General features: G+C 34.6%; 1 protein-coding gene across 4 annotated transcripts in view; it reads left to right on the top strand.

Annotated features, from left to right (window-relative positions):
* The window catches only part of Sick (sickie), a 163,149-nt gene that overhangs the window by 65,173 nt on the left and 81,791 nt on the right, over window positions 1–16,185 (top strand). For all 4 annotated transcript variants that reach the window (XM_077414127.1, XM_077414126.1, XM_077414123.1 and 1 more), the window contains one exon: window positions 9,280–9,449. In XM_077414127.1, the coding sequence (XP_077270253.1) occupies window positions 9,280–9,449 (170 nt within the window). The remainder of the gene's footprint in view (window positions 1–9,279; window positions 9,450–16,185) is intronic.

Genomic DNA, 16,185 nt, shown 5'->3' with positions numbered 1-16,185 from the left:
GGGGAGGGGGTAAACTCAGGCACAGATGCAACGTTTTTTTGCAACATTTTCTTGCAACGTTTTCCGCGAACTACTCATTCGTTAATATATTATAATAATAAATGAGATCAAACGATATAGACTTACATCTACAGAGCTATATACCTATAATTAATGCTTGAATTCTTAGGTTCTTCTTCTATCTTATCCAGTTTTTCTTATTGTCGATTTCTTATATCCACGAATAATTGATATTAATCGAATCATTTTGCGCTATAAAAAGAAAGATAAACAAATCGTGTGAGCGAATGGAAAGTAAACGATGACTTCTCGTGCGACCCGCGAGTGCGTTTTATTAAATTATTATCGTCGTTTACGAGTCCAGAGCTCGTTCGGACGTTCGGACTCGGACGACGCCGACGCTGGTAAACGGCCGCGAGATCGGCAGAGTCAAATTGCCTCTTAAAACGAGCGTAAAGCAAATTGCATAAGTGGCGAGGTACACGCCGACCAATCGCAGTGTCGTCCTCAATGTGCACACTGCTACTGTACATGTCGTATGCGCACTATATGTCGTATCCTTTGTGATACCTGCGGTCGCATACCTGCGTCTTGTCGCGATCTTTCACGTAAATCGTTGCCGACTTCCGTTGCCGCGGAAAATTGCGGGTATAACTTATTATAGCGCGGCCTTGAAGTGAGAAAATAGACAATTATCCTGACTTGCGTTCTCAACAACATATATACATATTCATATACACATATACATACATTCACACGCATACATAATGCAGCAATATTAGCAATAATTGTAGCAAAATGTAATAATAGGTTTCCTTCTTCCCTTTTTTATACGAGATTTAAAACATTGCTTATTCATACATTATTATAACTACCTATTATAATTCACATCATATATTGTTGATATAGGTATTTTGGTTATTTTATTATCGTATAAATTTTAATAAAATAGTCATAATAGTAATAATATTTTTCTTAGTTCTGGCTTCTTATATATATATAAAAATGCGGATTTACATAAAAATTGAGAAAGAGACAAAACCCGTCATACACGATAACATATTTTATGTGAAATTGACGCAGACACTCCTTATCTTCTCTTCTACAACTATTTCAACTATTCGACCTCGTAAATCATTCCGCACACGCATGCCGCGCGCGTCGAGCATCGCTCGCGAACATCGCCCTGCAACCTGCAACGCGAACCTCTCGATATCCATCAAACGAACTATACGTCCGTCGCACACGCCCGCGCGCGCGGATAGACGCGCGATCGCGATTGATGTATCACGTATACCCGTATCTATCGCCTAACACTAACAATTTATAATTTTGCCACTCTTTTCGCGAGGCGTAAATTCCACGCTTCAAGCGATTCGGATTCGAAGTTTGCACTCCTGTTACATTCGCCGTGCACATATACTCCAAACGCGATTGCAATTAGCGCGATCGTCGACTCGCGGCATTTCGTCTATGCGAATTTCTACCGTGATTGCGATTCTGTTGATATTGAGTTGTATTGCGAAAGCTTTGTAGGGAATCGTTGTGGCACGGTTGATTTCACGAAAATTAACGATATGTTTTGAGGTTCGTTGCACTTACTGTTCCATGCAAACTGAATACAATTAAAAATAAAATTAATTTTTTTACCGAATTTTCATATACATATATATAATATTGTATATAGCTTGACTTTGTTTTTACACACATATTCTTTTATTCATAATTCTTTAAAAATATATATATATATATATATATATATATATATATATATATATTTGGCAAATAATTTTTAATAAAAAATATATTTGTAAATGTTATAAAGTCAATTAATCAATTTGTTGTATATATATATATATATATATATATATATATATATATATATATATATATACGTGTAATTTAAGATTAAATAAATTAAATACAAATTAATACATTAGCATATTAAAATTCTTTATAATCGTATCGTCATTTAAGTAAATTAAGTTATGATGAATAATTATTTTAAAAGACTAGCGAATAAAATTTAGTCTCTTCCTCTCTGGACGACTGGGATAGTGGGATATATAGTTACGAATCATAATTTACGATTCTACCTAGATATACGTTGGTTTTAACGAGCTGTTCTGGTGAGCCACGGGGAGTCAGTTTTTCGCCGAAGGATCGAGTCATCCGCGCTCTTGTGAATTTCAACGCACGTCTGATCAAATTGTGGCAGGAGATCGAGTCGACCGAGATAGAAGGGTATATGGGCATAAAAGTAGTCTCCTAACGGTATCGAAAATGGAGAACCAGGTGTGCGAATGTGGTCGCGAATCTTGGCGCGCAATCTCAGCGAATTTCGCGTAACCGTCTCGCGAATTTTTGCACACAAAGGTGAATAGATTAGAGTTGAACTTATCGTTAGATGTGCAAAGAATTGCAAATCTCTTTTGAGGGAAATTCTGAAACTAGGTAATTGCGTATCCGTATCGTACCGCAAGGAGAAAGGACATTAATCGTATTTTTATAAATTTCTTTAAATACGTATTATAATCTCTGTCAAACATTTTTCAAGTTAAATTTTAAGTTAAATAATAAATGTTGCAACGCTAGTCTTCATTGGAAAAATTAAGCCAGATTTTAAGTTTTTAAATTTCTAAACTATTTTTCTATCACAAATACACAAGCAGATTGAAGAATTTTCGTTAAACGTTTTACAGCACAGCTCTCTCGTCTTTCTGTCTTTATTTTCATTTTTAGAATTATTACGTCTTGGTTTAATGAGACGTCTTTATGATCGTTCTTCATTAATTCAATGGAAAGAGATAACGACATCCCGAAACAAATACTTTGCATTGATTTCTACAGTATGTTTATTGACACGAAACAGATATGATCATTATAGTGCAGAAATAGTTTGCCGGAAGCCGAAGGTCATTCAAGCTGGGTGACACGTGTGTGCGCACGTTGCGCAGTCCGCAACTTGCGGCTTGCAGCGCGGCGCATTGCAGCAACGAATTGCAGTTTCTGCGATCGTTATCGTCGCTTATTGTGCGCGCTGTATACGCGGTGCCGTTCTCATCGGCGCGCGGATTTTTACCGCGAGTCGTTGTCCGATCGTATGCCGGCTCGAAATGAGATTCAAGGTAAGCTTCGATTCGAGAGCACGCGTACATTCGCGCGAGCTCGATACGGTAACGCGATTCTCTGCTCTTATTCTAGATCTAGAAGATCCAGAATAAGGGTTCCCGAGCGATTATTATGTGGGCCTGTATTGCAGAACAAAATATCGTTTTTGTTTTCTTTCGAAACAACGTTTCTCACACGAAAAAAAGGTCACGAGACGTACTCAATTTCGAGATATTAATGATGGAATTTTTATATTGGTAAATCAAAGATTGAATTCCAAGGATTCAACAAAAATGGTAAGTGATGACCGACTAAAGATTTAAGAATTCGGAAGTTTTGAAATTCCAATACCTGAATTGAAATCGAAGGATCACAGAATAGAAACGCGACAAATTTTTATAATTTAAATTTCGCGGAATTCATGAATTCTCGAGAGATCTTAGATTTCGAGGATATCTCACCGCTCAAGAATCTCATAATCTGTATACCTCTGGAAGAAGCTATATTAAACAAAAATATATATACATATAATTTTGTTTTATCGCGATTGATATAAGATCAATTATTCAAATTTTGTCTTGAAAAATTTAAGATTTCAAAATTTTTCAATATTGTGTTTACTAAATTAATCCTTACATTTCATCCGTTATGCGTGAATTAACGCGCACGATTTGCAAGGATCCACGAACGATTATTATAAGATAACCCACAGTTTTTCGAAGCCGTTCGCGAACCGTTCATTTTTCGCCGCAGATCATCATGCTCCCGTTATACATTCCGCGAATTCTGTCGGTCGTTGTAACCAACCATTAAGCCGGCTTGTTTGGAACCTACTGGATTTTACACTGGGTGATTCGAAATTTCGATGAGATATTGCAACTTACGCACCTTTTAATTTTGTAATTATTATAGATCCTGAGAGTCTTAGAACTTTAAAATCTCAAATATTCCAATCTTGATAACATAAGGCTTTAAAAATTTTAGCTTTAAAAATTTTAGCTTTAAAAAATTTCAGATTCTTTAATTTTAACAGCATGGATCCTCAGATGTATGTTTTATATCAGATGTGAAATTTATATTTTCAGATGTCTAAAGACTTTTTTATATAATTTTGATAGAGATTTTTTTATGTGATAAAAGTGCAATTCTATATACCTAAAAGTTATAAATGAAAAAATGTTGTAATTATATATAATATATTTTTAGTTCAATTTTTTATATTACTTTATATTACTTATCTCTATTTATTGCTTATCTCTACAGTTGATTTTAACCCTGTTTTAATCCAATGAGAGTTACTTATTTTGCTACTTTGCGATTCGTTCTTAAACAATTTTGGTGAGTGCGAGTGCTGAACGGGGCGTGAATAATTTTCTTGAGCGAGAAATTCGCACTGCAACGCGCGTTAAATTGAAGCACGTTCTCAGCAATGGTTTTAATTAAAACCCGCAAGGCAAACGGTAATCTGTACTAATCACGAAATTGATCCGCCACGCTTCCAACCCGCACAAACTTTTTCTTTCTTTGCCTCGGATAAAAGGTCCGTCGACCTAGCTTTCGGAAATTCCGAAAATTTCACAAAAGGTGACAGTGCGGCATTAATTAAATTCCTTCGTGACGCTGTAAACCAAACAATTAAGTTGACCGCGAAGTCGAGTCGTCGAGTCTGCACTTCATATATAACTTTATTTAACTAAACTAAAACATAAAATCACGCACATAAGTTCACGCGAATTGATTTATACATATATATATTTTAATTTTATTTAAACTTTTTTTTATACTAATAAATAATTTAATTAATTGAATATTAATACTATGCTATATATATATATATATATATATATATATATATATATATATAATATTAATTAAATTCTTTTTAATTAAAATTTATATTATTTATTATAATTGAATACTTTTTAATAGCTAATACATATCTTGATAAATTTAAAATATATATTTTTGTATATATATTCGCAAGCTCGCACATATACGTTTCCGGAATTAGTATATCCATTAGCGAGTAGAGTCAATTAGATCTGCTGACCGAAGACTGGATTCGTTTTACTATTTCGAAGCTGAGGCATTGCGCTAATTGCAAGTTTTAACGAGCGTCGGTTCGTCCAGCTGCTGCTTCCATTTCCGGGATGTCGTACGGACATTGCACGTCTTCTCTCTCTCAGAGGTGTCTTAGAAAATCAGGTTAGCCTCGCCAGGAATCTCCTTTCGCTCTTTCTCACCACGTTAAATCGCGCTCGTTTGGCAAAGAAGCTTCGAGGAAATTTACCTTGAATTTCACGAACCACAACCTCTAATTGTAAATTTTATTACGCGGGAATTTAATTTATTCTGATTATATTAAATTAATTTTACGTTACGGAATATTTTAAGTATAACATGCAATTATACCAATAATATAATTATTACGTTGACAATTAATTGCGAAATGTACTAAAAAATGTTATATCTTCTAAGCCATTTAGGAAATTTATATTGCTATTTACTTTTTTATTCACTCAGTAAAATGTCAAATATTTATTCAAAACACGACAAATGATTTTCTATATTTTTCTATATTTTTTTGTTAGTGCTACTATTGGGAACTCTCTTTGACGTAATCGCAATGCAATCTACGATAAGAAAAAATCATGTGTGGCAGATAAGCGCGATGACCAGCTACTAAGTAGGAAAAGTCCGGAAGACACGAGCGGAGTCTAAAAATATTCTGTCCATCCATGTTGTCCGTTACTACTTCGGGATCGTAGCAGAAGGCGCGTAATGTGCAGCGTTCTTGTTGCTTTCACATAACACATATCGTGCGTCTGTCAACCCATTATAAACACTGTAATTTTTACACTCGTTAATTTTTCTTGTAGTTGACTCATTAATTCCGCAAAGAAATTTCATAAAGGAACATTAATAAAATAGTTATTAAGAAAAAGCTCATATTAAATTAACCATAATTCTGCGGGTATTTAGAGAACAAAATACACAGATTCTAATGGTATCTTTTTATAAGTTATATAGACACATATCTTTTATACTGAATTATTTATATAACTATAATAATAAGAGAAGAAAAATCTAAATAATAAATTATGGTATATAACCTGCTCCATCTAGTTAAACATATTTTATAAAATAATGCTATTTATTTTCTAACTATTTTTGATGTTTTTATTTAATAGTTTTCTCAGTATTTTAAAAGATAAATACGATGCGTTATATTATTTCATCATTCATGATATAAAGGATAGAAAAGAAGACGCATAAAGAAAAAGAGAGTCCTTCTATGGCACTCCTTTTCTCTTGTTCGTTTTCCTCCTCGTGAACCGCAGAAGCGAAGACGTTACCATAAGAGGACATCTCCCACCATATCTGGACCCCGACCTCTCTCTCTCTTTCTTTTTCTCTCCTTTTTCCCGTTCTGGGACCACAGACTTGCGGGCCCCATCAGGGGTATTCCGAAGGGGATTGTACAGATACTTGTAACTCGTGAATACCGACGTATATTTGCATCAGCAGTTAATTAATTCCGATTTAGCAAAATTATCATTTTTTTTTCTAAATTATATCTTCTTAAATTGAAACAATTATATATATTAGAAATCTCTCTCTCTCTCTCAATATTCAAAAACTAATTTATAAATTAGCAGGTAAATAGTAATGTCAATGATAAAATTTTATTCATTATTTTAATATTATGAATGTGTAAGAGGTTTATACACATTCATATACACAATTTTTATATTTTAGTACAACTGATATAATTACAGTAAAAAATCGGAATTTGTTTTACTGTCAACAATGATTACTTGACTGTATAAAAGTAATTTACAAGAATAAATCTTTCAAATGTGTGATAAGATTAATTTAATTTTTAACTGTGTTATTCAAAGTAGTGCATACATGTCAAAAGTTAGTAAGTATTCAATTAAAATAGAAATAGGAGAATAAAATAGTGAAGTACCAATTGAAAACTTGCTGAAATTGATTGAAGAAATGCGTAATTTTGGATCGTTGTAAAGCACGAGCCATACACGCGATTCTTCATGACGATCCAGCAAGGAGAAGATAGCGGAATGTATTAAAAAGCGTCGTCGCCATTTACGGCTGTCATCTCACCAGGATAACTCGAAACTGCTCGCAGTGAACTTCGCCTTTTGCGGTACGCTGCGGCTCTTTCTGGAGATATTCTTTTTCAAGACTAATGGATCGTGATAAGGATTCATGTCTCGATGATACAACGTTTCATATCTCTCTCTCTCTTTCTGTATCGTAAAAAAAAAACGAAGACCTGTATCAGTCTGTGGTGTGACGTGGCGCATTCCGATTAAGTTGTCAAAGGAAGCAATATTAAAAAAAAGAAAAAGTCCGACAATTATAAAGAAATCACAAAATATTTTTATGTTTTTCATACTTTATTTTGCTTCCTCATAGAGAAAGCTTTGTTTTCGTAAAAAAAAATTTTTTTTGTTTTTTTGAATGTGTTCAGAATGTTCTAAAATGTCGAAAAATTGCAATTTAAAAAAATGTCTGTATGTATGTATGTGTGTGTGTGTGTGTGTGTGTGTGTGTGCCAAATTTACCTAAATTTTTATAACTCCAGAACTAATCAACCAAATCTTAACGAATTATATATGAAATATATAGGGGTAGAAAAAACTGAATGAATATAATAAAATTAATAAAAATTGCTAATAATCAAGGGGTTCTTTTTTAATAAAATTTTGAATTTGCAGAAATGTTTGTTTATGCTTTAATTTCCGCAAATTTGGAGATATTGATCTATTTCTAATTTTATTATATTTTTCAGTCTTTTCTATCTCTATATTTCATATATAATTCGTTAAGATTTGGTTGATTAGTTCTGGAGTTATAGAAATTTCGGTAAATTTGCTCTAACTTCCGCAAATATTGAGATATCGGGCTTCTTTATAGTTTTTAAGTGTGCAAGTAGAACTCTTTGCTCACAAAGCTTTCTCTATGAGGAAGCCAAAAAAATAAATACTAATAATTATACATTAAATAAAATAAAAGCTTCCTCATATACAATAAATTTGTACATTAAATAAAATAAGCTTTCTGTAATAATGAGGAAGCAATGTGCAAGTTTGTAATTTGCACCCTTTTTTAATTCTATTGTTTTTATTTAATTTTAAATGAATCTTGATATCAGTCATTTTTCACGTATTGCATGCTTTTGGATGAAGTTCTTTAACCAAACTGGATTCTAATTTAAATTCCATAACTGAATAAACATGCATAATAAAATATTACTTATATAGCTAATTTTTTTAATACGAAATTATTTCTATTATTTTTCAATGTGTTAGGAAATATTATCAAATATCAATATGAATTTCGAGATTTCGTATTTTTGACATCTAAATCAAGTTTACTTTTACTTTCGTCTTCTTGTTAACGTTTTTTAATTCTCTTGTAATGGATTTTCCGATTAAATTAATGGGGTGAGAGATACTTACGTTCCCATGGCCAGGTGAGTCATCGGCTCTCTTTCTCTCTCTCTCTTTCTCGTGCCACCCTGTAGTGCCTCGGCACGGTTCGTTTTCTGGGCAAAAGCCGGGACCAGAAACAATGGAAACGAGAGGTCGGTGGGCACGTGTGTGCAAGGTAGCCACGATCGTGACGGTCACGTTTCACTCTCGCATTGTATGTATCGTGTGGTGTACCGTGTGGAAAGCCAGCAAGGGCTTTTGTATATGCATCTCTCTCGAGGACATCCTATACTCTTCCGCCTTCCCTTCCTCTCGCTCCTCTTCACGGTAGAGGATGTTATCTATACCTCTATTCGATTCCTGATTGTAAAACTGATTCTTGCCAGATATCGAGAACTTACATATTTACATTGACTTCGATGAATTGATAGAGAATGATCGGAACTGGCTCTTACTAATTTTAATGAAAAAATAAATAATACGCATTATATATTTTTTAAGAACGTAGCACTAAAAGTATAGCACTAGAAATTAACTTGATAAATAATTTGGAAATCAGCTTTGAAAGTAATTTGAAATTTTGCAGACATAAAATATTCAATTATAAAGAATAAGAAATATACAAAGTTTTGCAAAAAGCAGCAGGTGTCGCGTTTTGTGAATCGACGAAAAGACGATTAATGAGGTTCGCTTTTGTGTTGCACAGGTCGAAAACGTAAGTTTGTGCGTAGGAGCATTGCGGGCTCTGGGAGCGGATGTAGGTGCTGTGAACCCGGGTGAATTGGCGGCAGGATCAACCCTGTGGCCAGTACTGGCTTTGCTCTTCGCCCTGTCACGTTACAAGCAGCGAGCCAAGCAACTACAGGATATGCCCAGGTAAGTTATTCCTTTCGGCAGGACAGTCGATGATCGCATGATTGTGAAAAATGTATATAATTTTGACAAGTTTTAAAGATAAGTATAGATCTTTAGGGCCGTAAAAATATTGGAATTTTAGTTTCTTAAATTTACAAAACCTTGAAATTTTCTACAAATTTTGAATCTTTATCCCCGGTTTTTACCAACGTCGTTTAACTTGAACCTTAGTTCAATTTATTCTTTGTCTGTTTCTAAGGGAGACTGTTAGAAAAAGACAAAGAGGAAATTGAACTGAAAGATTCAATTGTGAATCTGTTGAAAGATTCAAGAGTGAATTGAAAGATTCAAGTTAAACAACGTTGATGAAAAAGGGCATAAATACTGTGATATATATTTGGCTTCTTTTTATAATTATATAAATATCTATATTACATACAAGCAAACTTTTGAGATCTAAATACTTTATTTCAATATTTTAAGAGCTGTCGAGTTGGTTTTGTTTTTGCAATTTAGATTATGAAACTCTTTTTAAATTCTTAAAACTTTTAACATATTTAAGATCTTTGTCTTTATATTCTAGAATGTTTTTTTTTTATGTTTTTTGTTTCACATATTCATTTTTTACATCTTCAAAATTTTCAATTCTTCTTATCATATCATTAACGGGTAACCATATAGACCATATACCGACTCTTCGCAATCCAGTCTTCTGAAACAGACCATCAGTTTGCTGTACAGCCCAACGTCGGTAAAATGGCGATGCACGAATCCATGGAGACTTTCGGCAGATATATATATGATCTGCTATAGTAGTCGATGGTATCTATCTACCATGTTTCGATAACTTAAAATCGAACTTTATCAATAATGAAGATATTATTAAGATTTAAAACAATAATCAACTTCATCATTTGTTAGTTAAACATCATTTATGCAGCATATTTATTAATGATTGGTGGTCCATAAAAATGAAAATTCGTTGAATTAATTAAAACGTCGATAAATCCTTTATATGGTCGATCAACTTTTATGAGTCAGAAAAGATTACATTACGGTGATATTTTAATGACAGAATGTCAGAAGAAAGTTTTTAAGTGCGATTGGCTTAAGTTTAACTTACGGACTCGAAACTTGTCGTTGTTTGGGGGTTTTCGGTCGTGAGCGAATTATTATAGCTCGATCAAATCGAATTACGTTGAAATCAGATTACGGTATGCCATTAAATGATACCTAAAAAGATGTGTATTAAAAATTAATGAAAATCTAAAAGAAACTTTACTAACTCATACAGAAAGTCCTCATATATTCCCATAAGGATTAATAAATATTTAGACAAGCCACGATTAAAACTATAAAAAATTAATTTAATACACATTTCTCGGAAAATATATTTATATTTTAAAGAAAAATGTTTTTTATTATAATTTTAATAAACTATATAATATTGTTATAATTAATATTAAAGCTTGCTTATTGCGTATCTTATGAATTGCTTAATTATTTGTTGCGTATCTTTTTATTGTGATAATCTCTTTTTTCTAATCAAGTTCTTTAGATTTATATTTTCACCAAAAATTAATTTATAAAAAAAATTTGGTCATTTTTCCTTTTTTTTTACACGATTTTGATACGGGCTTTGTTTGGCGTGGCATTTGTATTTTGCAGCGACCTGAGATCTATGTCGAGAGCTTTATTTCCTGCCGCGCAGTCGAATCGATATACCGACGTTTTGTGGAACAGCGGCCGGGTAGCGGCGTTCATTAACGTCTGCGTTAATCAACCGGCATATCTCCCTCTTTCTCACTCTTCGTCTCTTTCTCGTCTGCTTCCTCGCGTTATCGGCGTCGAGTAAAGTGCATACAGTTATACCAATGTTTCGGCACGCAGAAAACGCGTTTCACGGCAGAGAGCGAGGCAACTTGAAATATTTTAATTACTCCGCAGTTAATTGCAGCAACCGAGAAGAGTGAAAGATGGAAACGTGTGTGTGCGCGCGCGCGAGAGAGAGAGAGAGAGAATGATAAAGAGCAAAAGGAACGATATTTGTTATGTCGGTGAAAAATTCTTTAAAAAATGATAAAACAATTTCCAATAGAATATACTTTAAATTAAATGTAGTAAGAAATTAAATATTATTTCCTCGCAGCAATAAGATAAAGAAAAGATGTGTACGGAGATAAGTACGATGAGAAAGAGGGCATATCTCTTAAAAGCTATTCTATAGGGGTGACTGACTCTGCGTTCTTATTAATCGCGCGTGCACGCGACTGCACGCGCGGGGATGCCGCACGTGGCAAGCGCCCCAACTGTCAAGGTCGATATTTTTAAATCGTGGTACCTTCTTAGACTGGACGACGAATTGCTTAGATGAGTAACGTCCCGAAATTGTAACTTGAATAATTCGAATAACAATTCGCACCGCATCTAAAATTTGTTCGAATTTTTAGGATTGGGTATTATTCCTGAGATTTTTACTATTTTTAATTTATGATTGTCTCATGGTTGATAATCTGTTTAACACTTGGTTATAAAATTATTTTTTAATTATATTATTATTGGAAAATTAATAACAAACCTCTGAATCGGACCTAAAGTCTTTTTTAGACGAGTTTAGATATTTTTATTTATATAACTTTTTCTTTTAGATTTTTTAGAATGAGTAGAGAAACTCAAATAAAATTAGCCCTAATTTTAATAAAGAAGTATCCATAGTCTTTCAACGCAATATATATACGATTGCAAATTAGAGAAAGAAATTTTTCTAATCAATATAACAATTAATGTCTTAAGGAATAACTGATCAATTAATTAAAGTTATGAATTAATAATTTATTCTTTAGCTTTCTTTAATCAGCTCGAAGAAAATCTTTTTACTCCAATAGAATTATTGTAAATTTTTTATACGATTAGATGTCTGTTTCATATATTTCAGAAAAAAGTTACATATAATATATAAAATAACAATATTCAATTGGCCCTAGACCGATTTTTTTTTATCGTAAAGATGAAATTAGGGGATGTTTGCGTGCGAACTAGAAAATTCTTGGCCTGCGAGAGTCGAGATAACGGAAACGCTGAGAGAAATCTCTCTCGAGCAAAAGGGGCATTCGAGCCTGGATCTAATGGAGCGCGTAACAATTCTTCGGGTGGGAGAAACGCGAAGCCGGGGCCCTCGGGCAGGCCGCGTGTGCATTAACATATTAACAATGCTCCATTATGCCCCGGAGTGTATACCTAGTTCCCTGCGTGGGCGCGTTATGGACCACTCAAGACCGCGGAACATATATTCGAAGCCTCAAAACATGTATCCTAAACTCGCTTTACGAAAACATTTTAGCTAATTTAATGTGATTTTTTTATTAAAAGAAAATTTAATAACAATTTTTCGTTAAATGTTTAAAATTTTTTTGATACATCAATTGCAATAATAACTTGCAATAATAACTTATTAAATTCAATGTTCAGTTTATGTTAAATATTCAGTCATATGTGTTTGTAGGAAATTTATAATAATCTATTAGAGCGAAGAGTGTTTTCTCGAAATTGAATGGACAAAGCCTCTTTGTCAGTTTACAATCCTGATGCTTCATTCGCGCATTGAAAGATTTTCTCCTCTAATTCGCAATTATTTATTATTATAAGATTGTGAATAGCTTTTTATGAAATCAAAACTAATAATTTAACTTTTCTCTTTCTTGAAAAAAAATTTTGTATACAATATTTAATAAATTTTAAAAAAATCTTAGCCAAAATTTAATTTTTAAATCCTACAAAAAAACTCAAGGTAAAAATGTATGAGAACGAGCAAATGTAAAGACTAAGCAAGGGTCAAGGTTGACAAAAAATTCTAGCACACGTGTACGCATATCTCGTTAGACTGTACGCACAATACATTTATAGCACACTCATGCGTGCACGTGCACATTGGGCGCGGGGCATTAGCATAAAAATGGTTTAAAAATTCGTCGAGCGTGCCACTGGCATTGGCTGGCTCCCAGGGAAGACTGAATCCGCCATTGGCTGACTGCGTATCGCGAGAGAGGAGGGTCGAAGAGAACGGGCTCCAGAGTGGCTGTGAGAGCTAAAACGAGTGAGGGAGAGACTGAGAGAAACGGAGATGGAATGAGATCATGAGAGAAAAAGAGAGAGAGGCTAGAAAGGACAAAGACCGATCCTGCGAGGGTGTACCCGAAGAAAAGAGAAAGAGATAAAATAAGGTAAAGAGAGACAGAAAGAGAAAAAGGGATATAGGAGGGTGCGAGAAGGCAGTACCAGGCAGTACTCAGACAAAGAAGCGTAGCAGCGTCGGAGTACCGTAGACAGAGCGAGAAGAGAATGAGAGAGCGAAAGCGAGCGAGCGAACGAGAGAGAGAGAGAGAGAGAGAGAGAGAGAGAGAGAGAGAGAGAGAGAGAGAGAGAGAGAGAGAGAGAGAGAGAGAGAGAGAGAGAGAGAGAGGACCTAGAGTCCAGCTAGACGTCAGAAAGGTTCAAGGGAGACAGACAACAAGATAAAGCGTGACAGAACGATGAGAGAGAAAGAGTGACGAGGAGAGTGCATCTGCATGGGGAAGCTGATGTGACCCGAAGGGGGCTGGAAGGTGAACGGGAGAGCGAGAGGGATGCCGATGGTGGAAGAGGGGGACCAGGGGTCGCGAGATACCGAAGCGAAGGGGGGAAACGGCGAGGGAAGAGAGAAAGAGAGAGAAAGCACCACGTGCTATGGGAACGGGAATGGCTCTCTCTTCTCTTGCCGGGCCTTTCGCGGCGGTTCAGTTCGAAACGGGCCATCAACGATGCCTACACACCATGGCCACACCACCATGACCATCGCGACGGAGTGTGGTGGTCGCCCGTGGTCGCCATGAGGCGTCGTCGTTCAAGTCGATGACGCTCTCAAGAACCGAACGGTTTCTCAAACTTGCTCTCGTCTCTTTTCCCTCGTCATCTTGTCGTTTTGTTTCGCGAATTTTTCGAGTGCAGCAAGATCGATGGATCCGTTCGATTATGCGCGGAGCGCGGTGAAGTGTCGGTCTTCGAATCCCGCGAAAAATCGATAACGATCGCGCAGATCGCGCTCGTGGAAGTGGTACTGCTGAAAGAGAAGAGGATGGAAGTTGACGATTCGTTTATGGATAATGTTTGAACGTGAGAGGAAAACGCTTTCGTGATACGATCTATTTGGACTATCTATTTAACGCGGGAAGATTGATCAGCAAGAAAGTCTCGATTTCAACTTAATCGTTTCTACGTAATCGAGAGTTAATAATAAAAAAAAAAAAGATTAATCTGGAACCAATATATTATAACGTATTCCTATGACAATGATTTAAAAAAGCGAATAACTAGTATAAGATAAATGAAATTTTTATACTTACATTGAACATATGACATAAATAAACTGACTGTAATGAATTGAAATATAAAATTAAAATTAAAACTTAATTTAATTATATTATAAAACATAGAGAATGTGAAACATATATATGTGTAATGTGATAATGACGAATTAAAGTAAATATTAATAGAAAACTAATTAACGCAGATTTAATTCCACAATAAAAATCTGTTACGTAACTTTTGTTCTATTGCGATCAGAACGTTACGAGCTTCTCCATGTGTTTTCATCTTTTTGCATCGATCCCGTAAGGATGTAGATCTATAATCTGATCCCATCTCACGATCGACGATAAGTCGGTCGATCGAGCAGCAAGTCGGATCAATTTACGACGAAAGTGTCCGTTGGCACGCTAACATCGAATTGCGGAGTACTCGAAGAGATCCTCGTTATTTTTCGCAGTTACAATCCGCAGAATGCAACTTGTTGCAACTGCATGCGCGTCACTATAGAGAAGATTAAAATCTGAGGATATTTTTCTGTAAGGTTTTAAAGTTAATCTTGAGGATACGAATCTTGTGGACCAATCGCTGAGGAGATAACGTGACAATAGCGAGAATTCAAAGAATCGAGGATGAAGTAGAATCGATGAAATATGCATGAATTTTGAGGGTGAATTATTCAGCGTTTCGTAAAGAAGGAAGCACTTCGAGGTCGATGCTTTCGATTTCTCAGGACAATTTCCGTTTGGAAACCGACGTGTTGAATTTGAAGCTTCCAACGAAACTCTTGTCTTTCAGTTAACAGACAAGTTTTTATGCGAGATAAAGGAAACAAAAGTGTAAAAAATTATGTGGAAATTATGAAAAGAAGTACAAGTATTATTACAGGCGAATTATATGTATATGTATAGTGAAAAAGAAAATAAAAGTGATATATCATATTAATAGGATTAATGTAACAAAAGAATGCTAAGTTATTGCTTAAAAATATATTTATATATGCCACTATTTCTCTAAATAATGCATAAAAAGTAATGTCGACAACAGAAGATAAGAAGATTAAACGCATGTTCATTTCAAGATTAGAATTTAACAAAATCTAAAATTGATATTTGAAATTATCAAACATATCGAGTGAGATCAAGAATTTCTTTATGTAAGCGTTCAGTGTTGGATCTCCCTCCTACGCAAATTTTTTTCATTCAATTTAAATCTTGCTTTCGTTCAAGAGACCGAAGAAAACGATTTCATCTCGGAGCGTAAATAAGATCCGTACAGTAAACAAGGCGAATAAAGTGCGAGATAAAATAGGATCTGGGATCTGACGAATAGAAAATGACGCTCGGTTTAAACAATAAATTTCGCCATTCGATCGACGACGAGAATCGGCGAAACGATATCGAGAAGCTCAGCACGA

This window comes from Temnothorax americanus, unplaced genomic scaffold (genome assembly GCF_048541705.1).
Source record: "Temnothorax americanus isolate GAGA-0224 unplaced genomic scaffold, ASM4854170v1 Scaffold36, whole genome shotgun sequence".
NCBI lineage: Eukaryota > Metazoa > Arthropoda > Insecta > Hymenoptera > Formicidae > Temnothorax > Temnothorax americanus.
This window is presented reverse-complemented; position numbering and strand designations above follow the sequence as displayed.